Source organism: Falco punctatus (assembly GCF_963210335.1).
Source record: "Falco punctatus genome assembly, chromosome: 1".
In the NCBI taxonomy this organism is placed as follows: domain Eukaryota; kingdom Metazoa; phylum Chordata; class Aves; order Falconiformes; family Falconidae; genus Falco; species Falco punctatus.
Genome location: NC_137580.1, coordinates 41,062,329 through 41,083,494, shown reverse-complemented (window position 1 = coordinate 41,083,494; position 21,166 = coordinate 41,062,329). Strand labels below are relative to the sequence as shown.

Below are 21,166 nucleotides of genomic sequence, written 5' to 3'. Positions count from 1 at the left end.
GACACATAGGAAGAGGCAGGCACCAAGAACCGTTCCATGCAAACCAGCCAAGCCACGTTTTCTCTGTCTGATCTGAAATATGACAGGGGCTGGTGGTCTTGTGCTGATAAGCCAGGGAGGCATGGGACCACTGAACCTGTTCCCCAAAGCGATGCCCTCAGCCCCTGCTATAGGGTCTCAGAAAGCAGCCTGGCCCCAGGTGTGGAAGATACCTCTTGGCTGCAAGTCTCCTGCATCAATTCAGAGCAGGATGGCTGAACTCACAATGAGGTACACATGTTTGGCCATGAGGCTGTTCGGTCCTGCACCAGGATTTTCTCCTCCAGAATGGAATCTATTCAAAACCCAGTTTATGCTGGATTTGAGGGGTGGGGGGTGATGTTGCTGGATGGTTTTCTGGAGAGATGTGTGAGAAAAACCCTCCATCCCCACTACCCCTCATACTTGTGTAGCTTCTACCACAATTAACAGCCTCTCTCCAAGCTGTATGGGCTTTCCACAATGGCTCACAGATGTGTTTGAGGATGCTGGGTCCATTGCTAAGAGCCATTTTGCAGTGGGGGATAGGACACCCCTGCCAAAGACACAGTATGATCCATCACTATCACTTTAGGATCATTGCCTTGCTGTCCTGGAGTGGCCAGTTCTTCAGTCTGGTGGCAACAGCATTGCTAACCAAGGACCTAATAGGAGAATCACACATTTAGACTTTTCTGCAGGTCTTGCCTCTTCCAGAGGGGACTGGCCACCACCCTTGCTACCCTGCACTGCCACAACCTCCCTCTTCTTCTAACCATATTTCTTTTAATCTCTTCCAAGGTTCTTTCTTCCCATCTCTGAAGCCCTCTGAAATTGTCTTCAAGATCATCTTCTGGCTGGGATACTTCAACAGCTGCGTGAACCCTATCATCTACCCCTGCTCCAGCAAAGAGTTCAAGCGAGCTTTCATCAGGCTGCTCAAGTGCCAATGCCACCACAGAAGACGGCCCATTTGGCGTGTCTATGACCACCACTGGCGAGGAGCCTCCATGAACAGCTCGGTGCAAGACTCTGAGACAGACCTGAGACCCAGGATTAACACCCTGAACAGCTCGTTCATATTTAACTCCTCCTTGCAGGAGAGAGCCAGTAAGAGGCGAACACTCAGCTTCAAGGGCTGGAAAATGCTCACTCCGTTCCAGAAACCAGCATCCACCCAGCTGAAGGAGAAGATGAACAGCCTTTCTAACAAAATCCGGGGTGGCTCCAGCAAAGGGGGGGTGACAGCCACCTACAAAACCGAGGTGGAGTCTGTCTCTATTGGGATCCCTCATGACTTCACAGAAACCATTGACTATCAAACCTATGACTTAACAGACTGCTGCGGGCTGAGGGAAACAGATATTTGAAGCCACTGGGACAGCTGTCCATGGTTTCTTTAGAGGTATCTAGCAGAAGCGTGAAGGGATACCATCTGTGGGTCTGTCAGGCAGACTGGAAGCAGCAATCAGGTATAAAATGCAGCTGCCCAAAGGTTATACAAGCATCCCCTACGCAGAGCTCAGCCCCTTCTGTGGGATGATGGGTTCCTCAAACAAAAGCCAATAGCATATCCCATTTCAATAAGCCACAGCAGGAGGGGAAGATGTGGGGTGGATATGGCCTTAGGACAAGAGCTGTTTCCTCCAATGGATGGTTATCTTTGGCTCTGGAAGAAGCTGTGCAATTAAGGGAAATCAGGATGTCTCCTTTGCCTTAAAAACACCACCATAAAATCTAATGGAAAGATCAAACCCCAAAAGACGCCAACCCTGCCTTAGTACATGTGATCACATTTCCATCCAGAGGCACCACCCAGAAAGGACAGTGCTGAGCTGTAGCTAGCTCTGATCCTTTAGATAATGGGTTGGGAGCTTGTAGGTCTGCAAGGACAGGACCTCCAGACAGGACCTCCAGCAAAGGCGTTTATTTTGGAGGGCAAACAGACTGTCGTATTCCCAAGCAGGGTGGGGAGATCTTGGCTCTCAGTCATCACGTCTGCAGCAACCACAGCTTTACCCCTTCCGCATAACCTGGGTTTAGGCCAGAGGAGCAGTCCAGATGCATACACTGATGCCAGCAGGTGTGCAGCTCTCTCTTTCTAATTCCAACTCCTGATACATTTCTCATTTCACTTTCCGGTGAAACACTTGCAGCCCACCTTGCTCTAGGGCACATTCCTCTGTGATACAGAAAGAAAGCGGCTGCTTCTGGTGTCAGTCGTTCCCAGCCTTTTCTGTCCCCTTCTTGCTCTTTTTGTTGTCTCACTCAAACACCACGGAATAAAGACACATCCCAGGGGCTTTGCTCAGGCCCATGTCAACCTGCCCTGTGGCTCAGGAAAGGTCGATTGCTGAGTTTGGGGTCTGTTCCTATTACCCGTAGAGTCAAAGCTAAACTGGAGCTGACATGCAGTTGAAGTTCCCTCATGTAGACGGATCTTCTCATCCAGGGGCACACCTGTGACTCTTCTCCCAAGTGGCTTCTCATATACCTGGTACATCGAAGCCTTTGGTGGCTATCAACAGTTGCCCTTGGTTATATCCGCTAGCATGGTCAAAAGAAATGCCAATAAGGGGTTTTTTTACCCTGCTCACAGCCCCAGAGCATGATGTCCCACAGAAGTGCATGTGGCCTCCTCCAGACACCTCAGGGAGGTGGGAGCCATGACCTGCCTCAGCCAGGCTCACACAAATCATGCTTTGCAACTCAGAAAATGGTCACCCAAACTCTACTTGGCCATGTACTGCAGGCACTGGTTTTATCAACTTTCAGACAGGCAATGAGCTACAAAGAGCTGTCATCAGATTAAGCTGTGAGAAGGGGCAGAACACACGTAGGTGGGGAGGCAAAGTCTGGATCTGAGGTGCAGTGTCTCAAGCCAGGTGACTAAAGAACAGGAACATGAAGTCAAGAGGTGGAAACATGGCACTCAATGTGTCCTGGATGGAAACCCATCCACTTCAGCACTCTATCCCTCAAACCCATTGGGAGTCTTTCATGTATGTGCCTACAGCACATCTAGCTAATCTTCTTAAGGGTGGCTACCAAAGAAAAATGAAAGGCTCCTAGGCAGAGCAAAGAGAACGTCACCTTTCTTTCTGATGTCCATTTGCTTTAAAGGAAATCAAAACAGAGGAAAAGGGTTTTTTTTTACTTTTTCGTACTGTGCATACTGGGACGTGATATCTGAAGTTGGCCCTGTCTCAACACCCTTAACAACATTCTGCCCTTTACTCCATGCAAGACTCCAAACTGGATGAATTACTGCACCAAGACCTGCAGATTTTATCCAAATATTTTCCTGCCAGCAGCAAATGGCACCAAGGCACACGGGCAGCATTGCACCTGCACCAAACCCAGACTCATTACTGTCTGCATGTTAGCCAGCATCTGCAAAATCAGCCAGAGGTTGCTAGGTTGAGAAGTTCAAAGCAAGGACCCAATACCCCATGAGAACCTCTGTGTGGAAATGCATCTTTTTTCCCCCCATTTCTTTGGCCTTCAAGGAAAGTGAGTCCCTACAGTGATAACGGGGTGACACAGAAAGTCACTTTGCAGCCTAAGGTCTGCAGCTGCCATGAGTTTCCTGGGCTTTTGGGGGATCCTAATGGGAGAGTACACTGCTGGCACTGGGGACATAGCAGAGAAGGTATCAGGGAGAGGGTGATTGCTGAAGAGCAGAGATGTTTGGAAGGTCAAAGTGAAAGCATTATCCCTCCTGCCTTCCATCACCTCTCGGGATGCACGTGCACACATGCCACTGTTGGAGGGAGAAAATGCACCCAGATCTGCATTGTTGGACCCTGTTTGGGTGACACTGTCTTACAGGTCTAACCCGTGCAAGTGTATAATGTAAGCAATTTGGGGGCACAGTTTAGAATGAGCTGATAGAGAAATCATCAGAAGTGAAAGTCTAGTCAAGGAGGAAGATGGACATCCGCTATTAAGTGCTTTCTGATGCTCAGGAGCAGATTTATTTGGTGTCTTTCCACAGCCAGGCACCCACAGACACAGTAATGTGCACCCGTGACCATACAATTACGCATACACACTTTACTATACTTATATATGTGTGTCATCCCCAAAATAGCAGACATCCTCCTATAATGGGCAGACATTCTCCCAGAAATGGAGACTTTGCAGGGGCTTTTAGCAATTGCTGACATTCCCATGAATGAGTTGACATTATTGCTTTTGCTTCTCCCTGATGTTTTAAATATACTTTTTTTTTTTCTTTTTTTTTTCCAATTTTGAAATACTTATATTTACAGCCTCTAGCCCCTTGACAGCATCCAGAAGGGAAAGATGGATTAGTCTGGATGTTTACTGCTTCTCCATCCCAATTCTTAACAGGCCTACAAGGGAGAAAATAAGGATAAAGTTGGTTTAAGCACACATATGCATACACACACATAAATGCCTCAGCTCTGGCTCTTTTACTTACTGCATTTGATCTGGCCCCAAGAAATACCCTAGACGGTGCTGTAGGTGACTCTGGAGCTCTGCTGTGTTGCATTCAGGCAAAATACTGGTTTCACACCTAATCCAGAGCCCCCTTTCATTTAGCATTTTCGTCAGAAGCAGCAATGCCTCTGGACTCTGAGGCTGTTCATGTGGAACTTGATGTAGAGTAGACAAAGATGCCTTTGCTGGCAGGGAAGAAGAACAATGTATGAAATATGACCCGAGTATCTAAAATTTTGCATTTCTTTTTGATTCCCTTAACCTCCAAGGTCTCCCAGGTTTGGAAAAAGGGGCTCAAACTTTCAGGAGGTGAATTTGGTCTGATCCCACTGACTCCCCTGGCCCCACAAGGGTATGAGTAGCTGAGGGTATGGCCCTGTTTCTCCAAATCTGCCAAGCAGGCCATTTCCCAGCACACCTCTACCTTGGTCACCCAGCAGCTCTCACCTCAATGCACTGGCTTCATGTCACTGTTGCATCGTCAGACCTCGCTGCTTCAACAAACTGAGTGCTGAGGATGGTGAACAGCCGCTTTTACGTCCATAGACTCTCACAAGTCTTATTTAAGGGAGAAGGAAGGTCTGTCAGCCTGAGCTGGACTGCCGTTGGGTTGCATTACTATTGTTTACAGTGTGTATATAAGTGTACATTTTCTTTAGCAGACATTGGAATTTTTTATGTATAGATTTTTATTTTTCATCCCCAGATGTATTTATTAGCCGGAGTATTTCTGTTTTGTGATTCAAGTTCTGTCAGATTGATGTAAGCTCTATGAAACAGAATGCACATATTTTTGTTTCTTTGTACCAAATACATGCACAAACCTGTCTAAAACGCCGCTGTGAATTGTTTCTGTGTCTGATTTTTAAAACAGGTGTTGTAGGCAATGAGGGAGGGAGGGAAGAAGAAAAACCTGCAAATTATCCACCTTCTTTTTTCTCAAAGACTTTTTTGTAATTCCACAAGGGTAATCACTCCCACGTGCAAGAATTTATGATTAAAAGAAGTCAGAAGAGGACAGCCTCAGTTCTGCGTCATGCAGGGATGAAGGAGTTGCACCAGCCCTGTCTTCTCCCAGATTCTGCAGGAGGAATCCGGACGCAGCCATGACCCGTGGGAGCGGAGGAGGGCAGGCTGCTGTGCAGATGGTGGTAGGAAACAAGCCCTGGTGAAAGGATTTCCATCAGAGTAAGGTTTTTAAATAAAAACTGAAATATTAACTCCTTAAAGTTTTCCCAGGAAAATTTTCATTTTTCTGCTGAAATTAAAATTCCAGAGTCACTCACAAAACTACTACCCATGGTGAAATGGAAATAGCATTTCTTATGCTCCTGTCTCGCTCCAGGTGCTCCATTTCACAGAATGCCGCCTGATGGCACCTCTAGATACTGGGCACTGGTGTCTCCGAGCTGGGTGTTATGGGAAGGATTCTGAGCTGGAAAGCCCAAAGGAGAGAACAGCAAAAGAAGATAAAACACCTGCCTCACTTGTAGGACACTAGAGCAGTATCACATAGCAGTCTGAAATGCAGTGAGGGGAGAAACTGAGCTCTGAAAACGTCCAACAAGTATTCCAGAAGTATTTTGCTTTGCAAAACAAATGGCGAAGCACAGCCCAAGGCTGGCTGTCCTTCAGGGATGACTCCAGGCAGAGGCAAAGCAAGCAGCCGCCAAACACAGCTCAACAGCTCCAGGGAAAGATTGCCACGGCTTCACTGGGCATTTTGCTAATGCCCGTGTGTGGTGGAGCCAGACTGATGCTGGGGAAGGGAGGTGGATGCTGTGTTCTCCAGCAAACCCACAGCAAAGAATGTTCTTGACTGATGATGCTCATATTTTGAAAGGGTTTTCTTTCCCTTCTGCATCACTGTCAAGACTGGCTGCTGCCTTGCTTGGATGCCAGGAAGCAAGCGTTAGGTGCTTGGCTGTTGACTTCTCCAAGGATATGGTAAGAAAGACCTATGCCGTGGCCACGAGGACTGAAGGAGCCTTTGGAGCAACAGGGCTAGGCTGGGTACATTTGTTTTGGCATCTTCCCTCACCCCAGGTTTAACACATTGAGAACACTGCGTGGCCTGAGCTAATGCAAACAGGATCAGGGGCCAGGGCTATGCCATCCTGCCATCTGTCAGAGCACAGGCCGGTGCTGGTCTGGCTCACCAATCTCATCTCACAGTAGCCCGTAAAGACCATGCAGTCTCATGGGAATCATAAGTGACCTGTGCAATCCCAGTGCCCCCCTTTCTCCCCTGCCCCATGCACCCCCAAATCTGTTCCTTCTGCCCACCAAAATCTACAGTCCTACTCCTCACGCCTTCCAGTTGCTGGCTGGGCATTGCCTGGACAGGATGGATCCACTTGGAAGAAGAGTGCTGGGGCATCTTGATCCTGGTGGGAGTTCAGTTCCCTTGTCTCACCCGAGGCCTTGGTGCCCCTTCTCCACGGCACAGCCCTTGCTAGACAACCTTCAGATGCAGAAGAGGGGGTTTTCTGCTCAGATGAACAACCAGTAGGCAGGTGATTTGCAAAACATATTCCTACCACTGGCCATGACCCAAAGCACAGTCCATTATGAGGAGCATGTGCTCTTCGATTGCCAGGGAAATAAGGTGCACCCTTAAAAGCCTGGCAAGAACCGTCCAACAAAGGTAATTACTATTTTTTTTCTTTTTTTCTTTTTTTCATTTTTATTCAGGTTTGAGGGAAGCCAACACTTGGTATTTGGGTTGCTCTCCATTCTGTGATGGACTTGTCAGAATTTGAGATCTAGCTTTCACTGAGTTGCTGTATCTGGGTCCCAGCAGTAAACCTGGGCAAAGCCTGGACACTGCCTTGGAGGTTGGAGCATCAGTATACTCTTGGGGATGGCCTCTTCATTTAGCACCCTTCTGAGGTCAAAGAGGGCAACTGAGCTCACTAGGCCCTGTGACCTGTGCCTGACCACCCAGGCTCCCAAAAAAGTTTACTCTCTTCCAGATCCTACTCCAGCCTATTGAGTAGACTCAGCATTGCCCTGTCAGTGACAAGTGGTAGTTAAAGAAGACACCGCAAAAAGCCTATTGCTGCTTTAGGAAGCAAGGGACATTTTTGCCACCTGGGTGTATTTGGCTACTTTGCATCCCCACTTGGATGTCCCACTGGATACCCCTAGTCAGTTTCTGCTTTCTCATTTCATCTCATTTCATCTCATCTTGGTCTCTCTTTGCTTCCTTCAGTAGTTTTCTTTGGATCTGGCTAGCCTAAAGCCAACATATCATCTCACCCTGCTACACCTGTGCTTCCTTTCCTCAATCCTGCCCAGCTGTTTTGCCTATTTAAGACCCACAGCTCTGTTCCCCTGACTGCACCTAAAAAGCTTTCACTCCAGGGTTGCAACATTGCTGGTCAAATGCAGGTGGTCCATTCCCCAGCACGCTCCTATGGGGCTGCCTGCACACCCTGAGCCTGGCACATCATGAGGTGGGAACCTCACCAGGAAAACCTGCCAAGGATATTAAAGCACTTGCAAAGGCTTACCAAAAATGCTGCTGGGGTTTTGGGGAGGGTCACCTCTTGGAATATATGAGAGACACACGCACATATATATGTGTAATATGTATGTAATATCTATCTGAGACATGAAAGGGAAAATCAAAGGGGGATATAATATGAAAGCATTGGATCGATATTTGATAGCAGTCACAAGTGAAAACTGCATGTTAGGAAATCTGGGAAAAGACATGGAGAATGGGAGAGATGGAGAACAACCTTGGAAATATCTCTGCATCTCTGAATAAATCTATGATGTAATTTGACTACTGTTTGTTTTTCTGATTAGCCCAGATCCGAAAGGATAGAATGGACTTAGGGCTCAGAAAAGGCTGACACAGATAACCAAAGATATGTAATAGTTTCTACCCAAAGAACAATTAAATCCCCTTAAAAAAGGGGTCAAGTACATCCACCACAAAAGGCACAAAGATGACTGAGGAAGAGCACAAACAAGGTCTATAAAATAAGGAGTGTCAGGGAGAAGATGAACAGTGGATGATTATTCAGTGCTTCTCATAATACAAGGACTAAATGACATCAAACCCAATTACCAAAATGAACAAAGTGAGGTAATTCTTCACACAGCACTTATTTAAATGGTGGACCTCATCACCACGAGATCCTGCATCTGCCAAAATTCCATAGAGGTTGGAACAGCAGTCAGGTGCCTTCATGACAGAAAAGTCCATCAAGGGCTGTTGGAAACGTTTGCATAATCTCTCAGCTGAGAAGTCCCTGAGGCAGCAATTGGTATTGGCTGGGAGAATATTTCAAGGGATATTCACTGCAGGTTTTTTCTTTCGCTGTATCCCTCCTGAAGTTTCCATCATCAGAGAGCAGGGACACAGCTAGACCCAGGCTCTGAACCAGTACAGCCATTTGTGTCCCCTTCATCTGCATGCTGGGCAGCCCAGCCATGCCACAGCCTCATCCTTCATTTCTCTGCCCATGGGCTAGAATGAGAAAATACACAGAAAGCTCAAGGTTAGTCTCCAAGGCACATTAAATCACCGAGGTCAGACCATTTTGCCGTCTGTGTGCCAGTTCCCACAGGGAAATTTCTGTTACTGAGCACCACTCAGAAATGGAAGGCCACCTCCTCAAGAGACTGACATTCAAGATCTTTGCACAGAGGACAGGCTTGTAGCTGGGAGTTGCCCAGAGATTTCCCAAGAAAACTCCATCCATCTTCTGCAGAGGTCTCAATTTCTTTTCCACTTTCAGACCTCAGACTGTCCCTCCATAGAGACACACGTCGTGCATAATGACATTAAGGCCACTTACAAGCGGGATTGCTTTTCCTAGGTACGTTCAGTGGATTCAGCCCACAGGCTGAGACATCTCCATTTCTATAAGTTGTCTGTTTATGAACCAGATGTTTAAACTCCATTATGGGTATCTAGAGGAAAAAAACCAAACTTTTTGCCTAAATACAGGTGTTTCATGCCATTTGAGCCATCCTAGGCTAGCCAAGACCGTGGCCAAGACATGGCTGGGAAATAGGACAGAAAACCTGTTGTGGAACACTGACTCAGGAACACAGCAGAAGGATCTGATCTGTAAGCTGGGAGCAGAAGTAAATGTTGGGCAAAGAACAGACAGAAAGTGAAGGTCTGATCCTCCCTTTTCCCTAGGGTAAAGAGGACACAGGATATTTACCATGGTTGAATGTAAGTCAGATCAAAAGTCAGAGCAACGCTTGACTTGCAGGATGGACCACACCACCCAGTCCCTACGGCATCTTAGAAGAGTCCTGCCAAGAGGGTGGGAAGGACAAGTCAGAGATAGTAACCTACCCTGAAATCCCATGAGGCCAGAAAAAAAAGAGTTTATAGCAAAATGTTCAGTTCTGTTCAGTTCAATAAACCAAAATTATCCAACTTCAAAGATTGTGTGCAATGCTGGTGGATAATAGATGTCTTGGGGTTTGGAGGTAGGGTGCAGGCATCAAAAATAATTTTTACGTATTTTCTGTGAACATTTTATTGCATTTACTATCCCCAGATGTCTGATTTCATTTCCACCACACAGCCTCAAGTAGGACATTTCACACAGTTTGGACTTGCTGGACTTTCTGCACTGCTCTCCTTTACCTTCAAAAAGGCTGAGGAAAGGCAGGAACTCTGCCTGTGACAGGTCCAGCTGACCGATGCTAAAAATCTCACTGAGACCTTAATGCATTTGGATATTTCACAAAAAATCAAGGCCCAGTCCAGCTCCTGTACTGAGTATTTACTCTCCTTTCTCCACAGCTTTTGCTTTCTGGATGGAAAAAAAATATTCCTTAAGGGCTATAGTTGATTCAGAAATCTCATTGCAGCACCACTGCTCAGAGACAGAGCATTACCTGCTCAAACCCATCTGTTCTCTCCTAGCAGATCAGTGGTTGTTTTAAAACCAGATAGACTAACACATGGATCAGAAATCTGAGTTCTGTTGTGGCAGAAGGGTGTCTCTGGAAAAAGAAGGTCCCAGAGCCTAGTCCCATTCATGGAGGCTTCAAGGGGCATGGCTGGAGAAGAACACCACTGCAAGAGCCTTTCTCCTTGTCAACGGAGACCTTCCATTTCCAGAGTTTCACAGAAGGTGTTTGAAATACAGAAACCTGACCAGAACAGAAGAAAAGACCCCCAAAAGCCCACAAGCCAGCATACACCGATTAGAACACACAGGGCAAAACTGTACTTGCATCACGTTGTGCCAAAAGCTCTTTGTCGTTTACAAGCTGCCTTGACACAGATTGTAATTTCTCCACAAATTCTTTGGGAAAAGGAAGGCCCTCGGGTAGCCCTGTTGTTATCACAGCAAGGTAATTTTATGGCTGTAAAACGTTTGCTGCCTTGACAGCATTTATGTTAATCCGTGAGCAAATCGCCCTTGTTTTCTGCGTGTTTATTACTATAGTCTCCAACAGATGAGTCACAGTACGGATCCAATTTAACTTCAATTGCTATGGCGTTTTCATTTCTAACCTATTTTAGGCTTGCAAGTTTAAACCTTGCTTCTCAAAGCTTTAGGGTGTGGGGGTGGTCAGTGTATATACAGTTTTATATAGGTATGCATTCCCTATGTATGTGTTAATAGATATGTCTACATAGAGCTACACATGTATAAAAATACGTATAGATTTTACCCTTCAGATACTTTTTTGTGCTGTCTTGGCAAAAAGCACTCTTCTAACAAAGCTAACTTCATCCCCAGACCATTGTCCTGTGCCCTCCTGAGAGGGAAGCTGCCACCCAAGAGTCTGCCCGTTGAGTGCAGCAGCTGAACCACCATCTGGGTGATGAAGAAATCAATAATGAGCTTTCTAATATTCCATTACTGAAATCAGTTACCTAGAAAGGATGTGGATTCTCCATCACTGGATTTCAGGCAAATATTTATCGTAGGTAAGCGTAGTGGAATGAGGCTGGGTTAATTATCATTGATAATATACAGCTCTGGGCTGGCTTCAGAGGCGGTGGGTTGGCTGATGTAGATAAGGTGCAGCTGTGGCTGGTTAAGTTAAGATGTTGGGCGGCCAATGAAGAGAGAGCAGCTGAGGAAGAAGAGAGAGCGAGAAGAAGAAGCAAGAGAAGAGAGAGCGAGAGGAAGAAGCAAGAGAAGAGAGAGCAGGCTCTGGATGAGGTGAGGAGAAGGCAGCAGAGGGACTGGCATGAAAAGTATGCTGGTATGAGATGGTGAAAGACCTTGTTGCAGCTTGATAGTTTGGAGAGTGCTGTGGCAGGTAAGATTTTAGATAGGAGACATCCTGCTGCAGGTAGTGGGGCAATTTAAGCTTTCTGAGGTTCCTATGAGCCATATTGTTCCATATTCTATACTGTTCCATATGTTCTTCTCTTTAACCTACCTCTGAGGAATTAGAAACCGGGTTTTTTTCAAGTTCTGTGAATTAGCCATCTATTGCTAATTAAACTACAACTATTTACCCCATCTCCAGCTTTTGCAGCTGACCAAGGATGAATGACTGTGCTATCAAACTGCCTGTGAAAAGGTATAAACATTCCCCTGCTGATTAATTTACTAGTAGACATGTTCCCTTCCCCACTTTCTCCTGCAAGCCTCTAAATGATCATCTTTCCTCTGGCACAGTGCTATCCCTCAGAGTCATTCAAGCTTCAGCTGAGCCCCTCTCTCTGCAGATCACATGCACAACAGGGACCCCCACCCCCCAGGGTCTGAGTGAGCAGGGCTCTGTCATTCAATGGGCACAGGACTTGTAAATCGACTTGCAGGAAGCTGGGGTTAGGCAAATTACAATTAAAAGCAAAGTGAGCATAGAGAGTAATTAATAAATGGAGTAAATTTTCTCAAAGGCTTGGTTCTTGAAACTTGCAAAACTTGGGAGAGAAGAAAGGAGAATCATTTTACAATGCATCCTCTGGCTCAGGGACAGGTAATGGGTCTGATGTAAAAATGTGCCCTCCTGTCCTGCTTATGCAGAAGGTCAGGCTAAATTATCAAAATACACTGTCCGACTTTTAAAATAAATGTCTTTCTGCCTGACTTGGCATGTCCTGCTGAGCTTAAAATATTGCCCAAACATTGCACGTGTTTTGCTGAAAGGAGAAAACACACTGGGCAGAGGCATCTGCCGCTGACCTGAAGGAACCTGGATGGAAAGGTCTCCTCTCCTCTCCCCAAGCCGTCTCTTTATTTCTTACTTTAGTTTCAGCGTCCGTTTTCTTTGCATTACATTTTTCTGTCGGGGCCCCTGCAGTTATTTTTAGCTGGTGGAAATTGGCCAGACAAGTTATTTTTCACTCTTTTCTATTTATTTTGGAGGGATTTATTAGCAGAGAAAGGAACCTGACTGACAGCCCGTGAGGTGTGTCTCTCTCTATTTGTCCTCTCTTTAAGCCAAGGAATTGGATTTTGACACTCGGGGCACTTAAAGAATTGGTCACCAGTGGGTCTCAGATTGGTGAATTTTTCAAATTCCCTATTTATCCCATGTCTGCTTTCAGCCTCCAAGTTACCCTGCGGCAATAACTTCTGCCTGTCATAGGTGGGCTGCCCAGCACTTCCCCATTTTGAGCTCCGATGTGAGATGGATAACTTCCCATCTCTAACTGCTGTCTGTGGGTGGCTGTGATCAAGTCACGGTTCATAGAGCATCACGTCCATCCTCGCCACCTCTTTCCCCATGAAGCAGTCCTAGCCTATCGAGCCTATCTAAATACAAAGTTTGTCCAGACCTCTTATTGTTGTCCTTCCCTTGACCTTTCAAGGTCTATTCCATTTTGAGAGTGTGTGGTCAGCTAACCTGACTGTTTCAGTGGTAGTTCCACCAGGGATATCACTAACTGCGTAACACCACCATGCACGTGGCAAAATTATATTTTTTTTTCCTTACTTTCAATTCTTTCCCTAGTAATTCCTAACATTTTATTGCCCTTTTTGCCCACTGCTGAGCACAGAGCTAAGGTACCCCTTTCAGCTGTTCGTAAAGATTCACCATCTCTTTCCTGAATGTTAATGATGACTTTTGAGTGCATGACCACCTATGCATAGTTTTTTCCTCATTTACATTATTTTGCATTCATCAGTATTAAATTCACCACCTGCTAATCCAGTATCATGGCATCTCTTCCACAAATATTCACATTTAGCATTAGCTTTGACTATCCTGAGTAGTGAGGGTTGTCAGCACACTGTCACCAATCTATTTACACCTTTTACCAGGTCTTTTTGGAATACTTTGACCATCATGGGACCTAGCATTACCTTAAGGAAATTTCTAATAAAATTCCTCCACTGTGAGAAATGACTGTTTAATCATACTTCTTTTGCTCCTTCTCTGTTTATTCCACCTTTTATGAAACCAGAAGACCTTTTACACCTTAGGTGACAGCTTAGAGAGGTAGGAATTTTTTTCAGGATAGGTTGCTGAATGTTAGACAGAAGACTGTAAACACTATGAGACCTTCATAAAAGAAGGCAATATTTGCTTTATGGAAAAGAGAAGAGGAAGAGAAATGGATTTTAACATTGGAGAGGAATTTGCAAAGGCTATTAGCGTATGGATACCATGTACAGCATGCGTCACATGCCAGCTTCTCTAGATCAAATACTTTTTTCCATGGGAGCAATGGACAGCCTAATAGCAAAAGTCAATGTGAAAGGCAACTGCAAAGTAAAAGGGTCATGTGTGTATTTTAAACAAGAAAATGGTGCTTGTGCCAGTGTATTCCTAAAAATACTGTTAGCGACACAGGAAAAAAAAGAAGTCATGGGCAGTGAACAGATACAACTCGGGTTTTGCGTGAATCAGCTTATTGCTATTAATGGCTTAGGTAAAGATGAAAAAAAACCAAAACCCATAATTGCACTAGGTTAGAAATACCAAATGTAGCTTAAACATATTCCAACCTCTAGACGTCTTCAAGAGAAAATGTTTAATGAAGGGATCAGGTAAGGTACTAAAATAACTGAAAAAGGATTCAGAAATATCTTCAAATGAAATTGGAATCTCTCAGCTGAGTGCAGAACAAAGGAGAAAAAGGTTTCCTGCTCTGCAGGTGACTATGACAGAGGTTGAAAGAGGAGCTGGGTGAACCTCTTGCTTTGAGAATCTTAGATCACACAGAGCAGCCAGAATATCATCACTAGTTGAAAAGAAAAGGGGGGAAAAAACAGAAAAAAGGAAAGAAAAAAAATTAAAACATTGACCTTCACACTTACATAGACCATAAATAATTAATCAAAGAGAAGAAAAGTTAAACAAGTATTCTGCTTCTCCACCCAGGGGAGACCCCTGGGCATTGGCGCTGATGTGTCGGCAGATCTCTAGGAGGTGTCCCTGGGATCTACCAGTTTGGGGAGGGTTGTGGGTTTGCTGAGAGGTTGGGCTGCCATGCAAAGGGACTTGGACAAGCGAGGCCACGGTAGGGGTCAGGATTTTGGAGCATGCACACAAGGAGATGCCAAGGGAGCTGGGTTCATCCAGCCTAGACAAAGGAAGGTTTTAGGTGGGTCTGGTTGCTCTGCTCTAGTGGGGTTGCAGCGAAGACAGAGTCCGGCTCCCCTCGGAGGTGATGGGCTCAACAATCAACAGGGTAAATTCCCATTGGAAACAAAGGAAAAAGTAGTTCTTCTGAGTATAATGCAGCCCTGGACCAGGGGTCCTGAAACGCTGTGCAGCCTCTGTCCTTGGAGATACTTGAAATTAGATTGAACAAGACCCTAAGCAACCTTGAGAGCTGGCCCAGCTTTGAGCAAGGGGCTGAAATAGAGACCTCCAACCACGTTTATTCCTCAAGCCTATGATTCTGTGGAAAATAGATCACATGGGTAAGAATTCCAGCTCTCCCCTTTAGGACATGATTTTTTTTTTTTTTTGTAGGCTGCCATTTGTGTTGGGCTGAATATCTCTGAGGCTCCAGTGAGAAACGCCATCCTGTTTTTCCATGTCATGCAGAGCACAGAGCTTTATAGCAGTCATTTTGTTCTGGAAAGAAGCAACAGGAGGGCATGATTAGAGACTCTGAATAGCCTCAGAACAAACAGCTCTTATCAGGCTGCAGAGCAGCCACACGTATACCCCTCAAACAGCCACAGAGTTGGCTCGGGACATTTTTTTAGACATTTCATTGAGAAACATTGGCCAGGATGTTAAAAAAAGTAATAAAGAAGTTAAAATGCTCTTCTTCCCCACTGGTTTTGATTTATTTATATCAAGTGGAAAACGCAGTCCCTGTTGTTTCATTTCAGATGTGCTTTTAAGGTCGGCACACCCTGCGCCCCGACATTGCTCATAAATCATTAATGACCTAAGTTTTCATCACCCAGCTTTGTTCTGACTGGTTATAGCTCTTCATTACATCTGCTCTGTCATCAGAAAGGCCGGTGACAGAAGAGGGCACCGAGGTCAAGCGATGCACTTCCAAGGGAAAGGCCTCCCCACCCTGATACCCCAGTGTTTACAGTTTGAGTTTCATCAAGGAGGATGCCAAGAGAGAGGAGAGGAGGCAGCAGAGCACAGCAGGAGCTCGTTGCTACCCATTTCTCCAGGACACCCTATGTGGGTGACAGCAAACATCTCCAAGAGCTTCTGTTTCTGAGCTCAGCAGGATCTGGGGGTCATCTGGGGGCACAAACAGCATTTGCCCAGATAATGGAGAAAGTTAACTAAAAATGCCAGTCTTATTTGGATTTTTCTCAACTCAATCCAAAAAACAAAAAGGCATGTAAATATCAGCAGCTAGAAAAAAATTGCTGATGACTGAAAGTGAAATTTGTCGTTAAAAGTGGAAAATAAATGAAATATACCCAGAAGAATCTAAACACAGAGAAACCGAGTCACCTTTATGCTAACACATCTTCATCAGACCTGCCTACTGAATATCTAAAGTGGTCTCATTTATTGTAATTGAAGTTTATTCTCTATGTACGTACACGACCATTCAGAAAGACTTACATTTTATCTCCTTTTTTGCTCCCGGTAACTTCTCCTCACTCTTTTTTTCTTTGGAAAGTGTTTCAAGCAAAGCGACCAGAGATACCTGCTTAGCGATATGAAGCCAGAGGTTGGCTCACGTGGGTACAACACTTCCATTATCCTTGTCCCTGGTCACCTGCGACTGGAGTGACACCGAGTGCCTCTCACTGCTGAGGTGCACACCTTCATTTCTCACAGCCTGTTCCTTCTCCTCCTTCTTAATGACTCTGAGCTAAGAAGAAAATTGTTGTCATTACTGAAAGGCTGTTGCTCTCATCTAAAATAGTTGTTTTTCAATAAAGGCCCAAAAGGCTGCATTCAGCTACGGAGTGCCTTGATGTAGGGTGGCAAAATCAACTCCAAAGGAAATAAATATAAATCACAGTTCTGATCTTCCGGGAGGGTTGCCTGTAAGCATTCCCATATCAAAGTCCACTGATCCAAAGGCTGATCTTTCCTAGCGCTTTGCATCTGGTAGTTGTGGCTGGCTCAGATCTCTTTCTACCTAGGAGTGTTATGAACCACTCCTCCTCTCTCTTTTAAAATCTTGATCGTGGTCAGAGCACCCTTCATTCATGCCAGGATTGGGAAACCCTCCCCACTCTCAAACTCCCCTCCCCAGAATGCAATCTAACTCTCACCTCCACCATAGCAAAGACATCTGCTGTAGCCCACCACCCCTCTACCACACCCACTCTAATGACATGGAATTCGTTAAACTTTGCAAGATTTGTTGTCTCCCTGCACCATAACCCAAGCAACCATGGGCAACTAGGGTGAGCAAGCATGGAGACAACCACCCTACCAAGTCCCAAGAGGGGTATGTGACTCCCTGGCAGGGGTGATCACACTGGGAGTAGTGGCGCCAGTGAGCTCTCCTGCCTAATCAGGGCCTTTCAAAACCTGGGCATTGCCCTTGGTGTTGCACTCCCCAGTCCTTGCTACTACTCATCACCTGCACCAGGCATTTCTCCAGCTCGAGAGTGTGGGTGACAGAGCACCTCCTCTGCTCTTGCCCTGGCGCAGAGCTGGGATGAGGCCAGAGGATACAGCAGTGCCAGGATCTGGAAAGCTGCCTTGTGTCTCTGCTGGAAAGACATGGCACCCAAGGACCTCCTGAAGACCTAAAGTGACATGGCCAGCACAACAGGCCACCAGATCGAGCCAGAGAAACCCCAGTGCATTGAGTTTCCTACTAAGTACATGACAGGTACTCACTCCAACATTTTGATCGCACCCACATAGAATCATAATCTCAAGTTGGAAGGGACCAGTAAGGATCACTGAGACCAACTCCCTGTCTAAACTCATCAGTGAAGAAGGTTAAAGAGTCATACACAAATGGACACTTTGAGAGCAGATCCACCAGTGTCTACATCAGACAAAAAGAGCCAGCAAAGTGTACCTTTGCCCCTCCCTGAATGACTCTAAACATGCAGAGAAGCTGTTAAGACTCTTCTTATGGTTGTTGCTACCAGAGATCTTGACATCCTGGAAAAGGGCCAGTGCTTATGATCAAGCATCTAAAAATTACATTTGGTCAGAGCAGCAGCACTTCCACAGCTTTGCTGCTCTCAGAAGCAAACAGCCTGGACCAGGGAAACACGGGGTTCCAGAGAAGGAATCCATCAATGTCTCTCTGGCTTTTTTGGATGACAGGTACTGAGAGAAAAGGATGAGATAAAAAAGCCCACCTCCTTCTGACAGTGGGAGCAGGTGTTGCCATGCCATGGCCCTGTGAGCTGCTACATTGAGGGTGCTGCAGGAAGGCAATGCAGGCTCACCACCATGCTCCTGAGGCTCCTCTGGAAGGAGATTTGGCCAGGTAACCTAATCCCAGGAAGCATTGTTTTCATTTTCAGTCTGCAAGACAGCAAGTCCCAGCACACCTGTGGTCCTCCGCATGCTGCGACATCAAACAGTCTGTATCATTTCATATACTTTTTCAAAATAACCCGCTTGTTTGTGTTGTAAATAATGCAAATGTTTTTTAGTCTCTCCCAGTGACTCAGTTGTCCCTAGGTCCTGGATCCCAGTTACCAGAATCTGAGTGACTTTGCCATTACTTTTTTGAGGACTACATGTTAATTTTTACGTGAAGGCTCTATCAGTATTAGTCAGCATCTATCTTGGCATTTATAAAGCATAATGTTTTGTTTGTTTCTTGACTGCAATTACAGAGTGAAAAGTTTTGTATTGAACTGCTTGTCCTGATACAGAGGTGTCACTCTTGACCAGACACAGGTTATCCAAGAATCCTGTCCTGCTCAGGATTTGCTTCATTTCTCCTCTCTTCTCTGTTAGTTTGCATTTTATCAGTGCTCAGTTTCCTCTGCTATGGTCATACTAATTCCTTTGCCTTATTTAGGTGTCTCTGAAGTTCCTCCTTGCTTTTAACTACCTGAATTAGTTCTGTCTTACTAGTAGATTCATCTGCCTCTATTTCCAAGCCATGTACCAGCACGTTAACCAGCACATGCCTGGGACTAAGCACTGAACTGTGACCTCCTGCCATAATAGACCATTTAATCCTCCTCTTTGCCTTCTCCTAGGACAGCTGTACAGCCAGGAGCCAGCGTGTTTCCCACTCAGCCCATGACCCCTTAGTTCCCTCAGGAGTGTCTTTACTCTGACCTTGTTAAAGACCTTCTGGGTATCCAAATGCACCAAGTCTCCATCCACTGTTTTCCTGACACGGTCATCGAGTCACAATCCTTCTGTGAGACTTTTCTTCTCCACAGGCTGCTGGGTTCATTCTCTTCTCTCGTGAGCTATCTCCCTGCTGCTTCATTATCCTGCTTTTAAATATCATTTCCAGCTAATTTCCCCAGGACACATGTAAGGAAGGATAACCTGTGACTCCCCCAATCTCACCTTAAGGCTTTTTGAATATAAATGCAACCTTCTCTATATCCCAGTCCTTGCTTCTTTTCCTTAGCAAGTCAATCAAGGCCTATTTAAATGGCTTACAAATGCCTGCCTAGACAACCCGCACCCCCGGGCAAAGCCTCCTGAGACAAGCTGTGGATGCTTGCAGTTCATGTCTGGGTTCCTCTCTGATGGCCTGCAGGCAGGTCTACAGGGATGGCACCTGAGTGCCCACTGCACCCGCATTGAGCCCCAGACCTACCCCTGCAAGGGCTGTCAAGCAGAGACCCAGCCGTGAGCCAGCCCATCTCTGGAAACCACGCTGAAATACTATATTCTTCAGCTGATAATGCCTCAGAGGCAAATCAAATCTAGCCTGGAGAGAAGGGGGCTGGGGGGAACTCTGCAACGGCCTGGCAGGAGGCTGTAGCCAGGGGGGTCGGTCTCTGCTCCCCAGGAACCAGCGACAGGACGAGAGCAAACGGCCTCACGTTGCGCCAGGGGCGGGTGAGATTGGGTGTGAGGGAACATTCTGCACCGAAAGGGCTGGCAGGCGCTGGCACAGGCTGCCCGGGGACGGGGGTGTCATCATCCCTGGGGGTGTTCAAAAACCATGTGGCTGTGGTGCTTGGGGACATGGTTCAGTGGTGGCCTTGGCCGTGCTGGGTTAACGGTTGGACTCGATGATCTGAAAGGTCTTTTCCAGCTTAAATGATTCTATGATTCTAAAAAGAGACTGCAGGCACCAGTTTGAGAGTTGTCTTCCCTTTCAGCCTCCTCCCTTTCTATTGAAGCCCTGAGAGGGTCAGAGGGTTCACAGTCCCTGGCAGTTTTATCCCCCCACACACACCACCTCCAGCACATACCCCAGTCACACATATATTCGGATTTCAGACATACGTGTTCTCCAGTTATTCTTCTCAGTTTCCACAGAGGGGCTCCCAGCATCAGAGGAACCTGTGTTCCACATTCCATATGCAAACAGGGTCAGGTGCTTTACTCTGATCAAGCTTCTGTGATGAAACCATGCCTGTATCTGAGGCTTGGCTTTAAAAACTCTGATAAATAATTCCTGTTCTACATCCTGGAGTCGGTGGGGTTTCTGCCCAGCAAATACAAGGGGCTGGGTAAGCCAGAAGGAAGGTGTAATCTAAGGGAATTATGGGAAGTACATAAGAAAATAAGAATTAGCTGGACAGAGATGGAAAGAGTGCCATATTGCAGAAGGCAGATAATTACTGAATTAGCTCTTGAGTGTCCATATGATGCAGAGCCATTGGCAACCAGCTACCCCCAATATTGTGAAGCCATCTAGAGTCTCCCCCTTTATCACTAATGGACTTTGGATGAGGCCCTGGATTCTTTGACTTGCACCCCTGTGTAAAACATTTAGTTTTTCCTGCATATATTTCCTTTTTTTGTTCTTTTTTCCTTTTTTTTCCCCCCTCCTTTTTAAAGCTATCAAAACCTGAGGACTTTACCTATTGTCAGGCACTCTGTGTTACATTAGCAAAGCATCCCTGTAAGTGCACTGGGCACAATGCAGACTTCAGAGGAGAGAGCTGCTGGAAGCCTCCTAAAACCCACCCGCTCTCCACAAAAAATGAAATTTGGCATATCTCATTCCAGAGGTTTTCCACCTAATGCTGGGCACTTGTCCTCACCTCTCCCTTCTCTCCTCCCGCACCCCGCTTAGAGTTTCTCCTCTCTCCAGATGGGCCAAAGCAACCCGCATCTAATGGAGGGGTGAGAGCGCAGAGGTGGGTGGCACGGGGAGAAGAGAGCAGGGAATGCAGTCATTTCTGCTCAACCCCCCATCACTGGGAGTTGGAACCAGGTG

General features: G+C 46.1%; 1 protein-coding gene across 1 annotated transcript in view; it reads left to right on the top strand.

Moving 5' to 3' along the window:
• ADRA1D (adrenoceptor alpha 1D) overlaps window positions 1-5,755 on the top strand; it is an 85,619-nt gene extending 79,864 nt beyond the window's left edge. Inside the window, exon 3 of the mRNA XM_080396822.1 lies at window positions 820-5,755. Within this exon, the coding sequence (XP_080252948.1) occupies window positions 820-1,388 (569 nt within the window). The 3' untranslated portion in view covers window positions 1,389-5,755. The remainder of the gene's footprint in view (window positions 1-819) is intronic.
• Window positions 5,756-21,166: the final 15,411 nt, after the last annotated feature.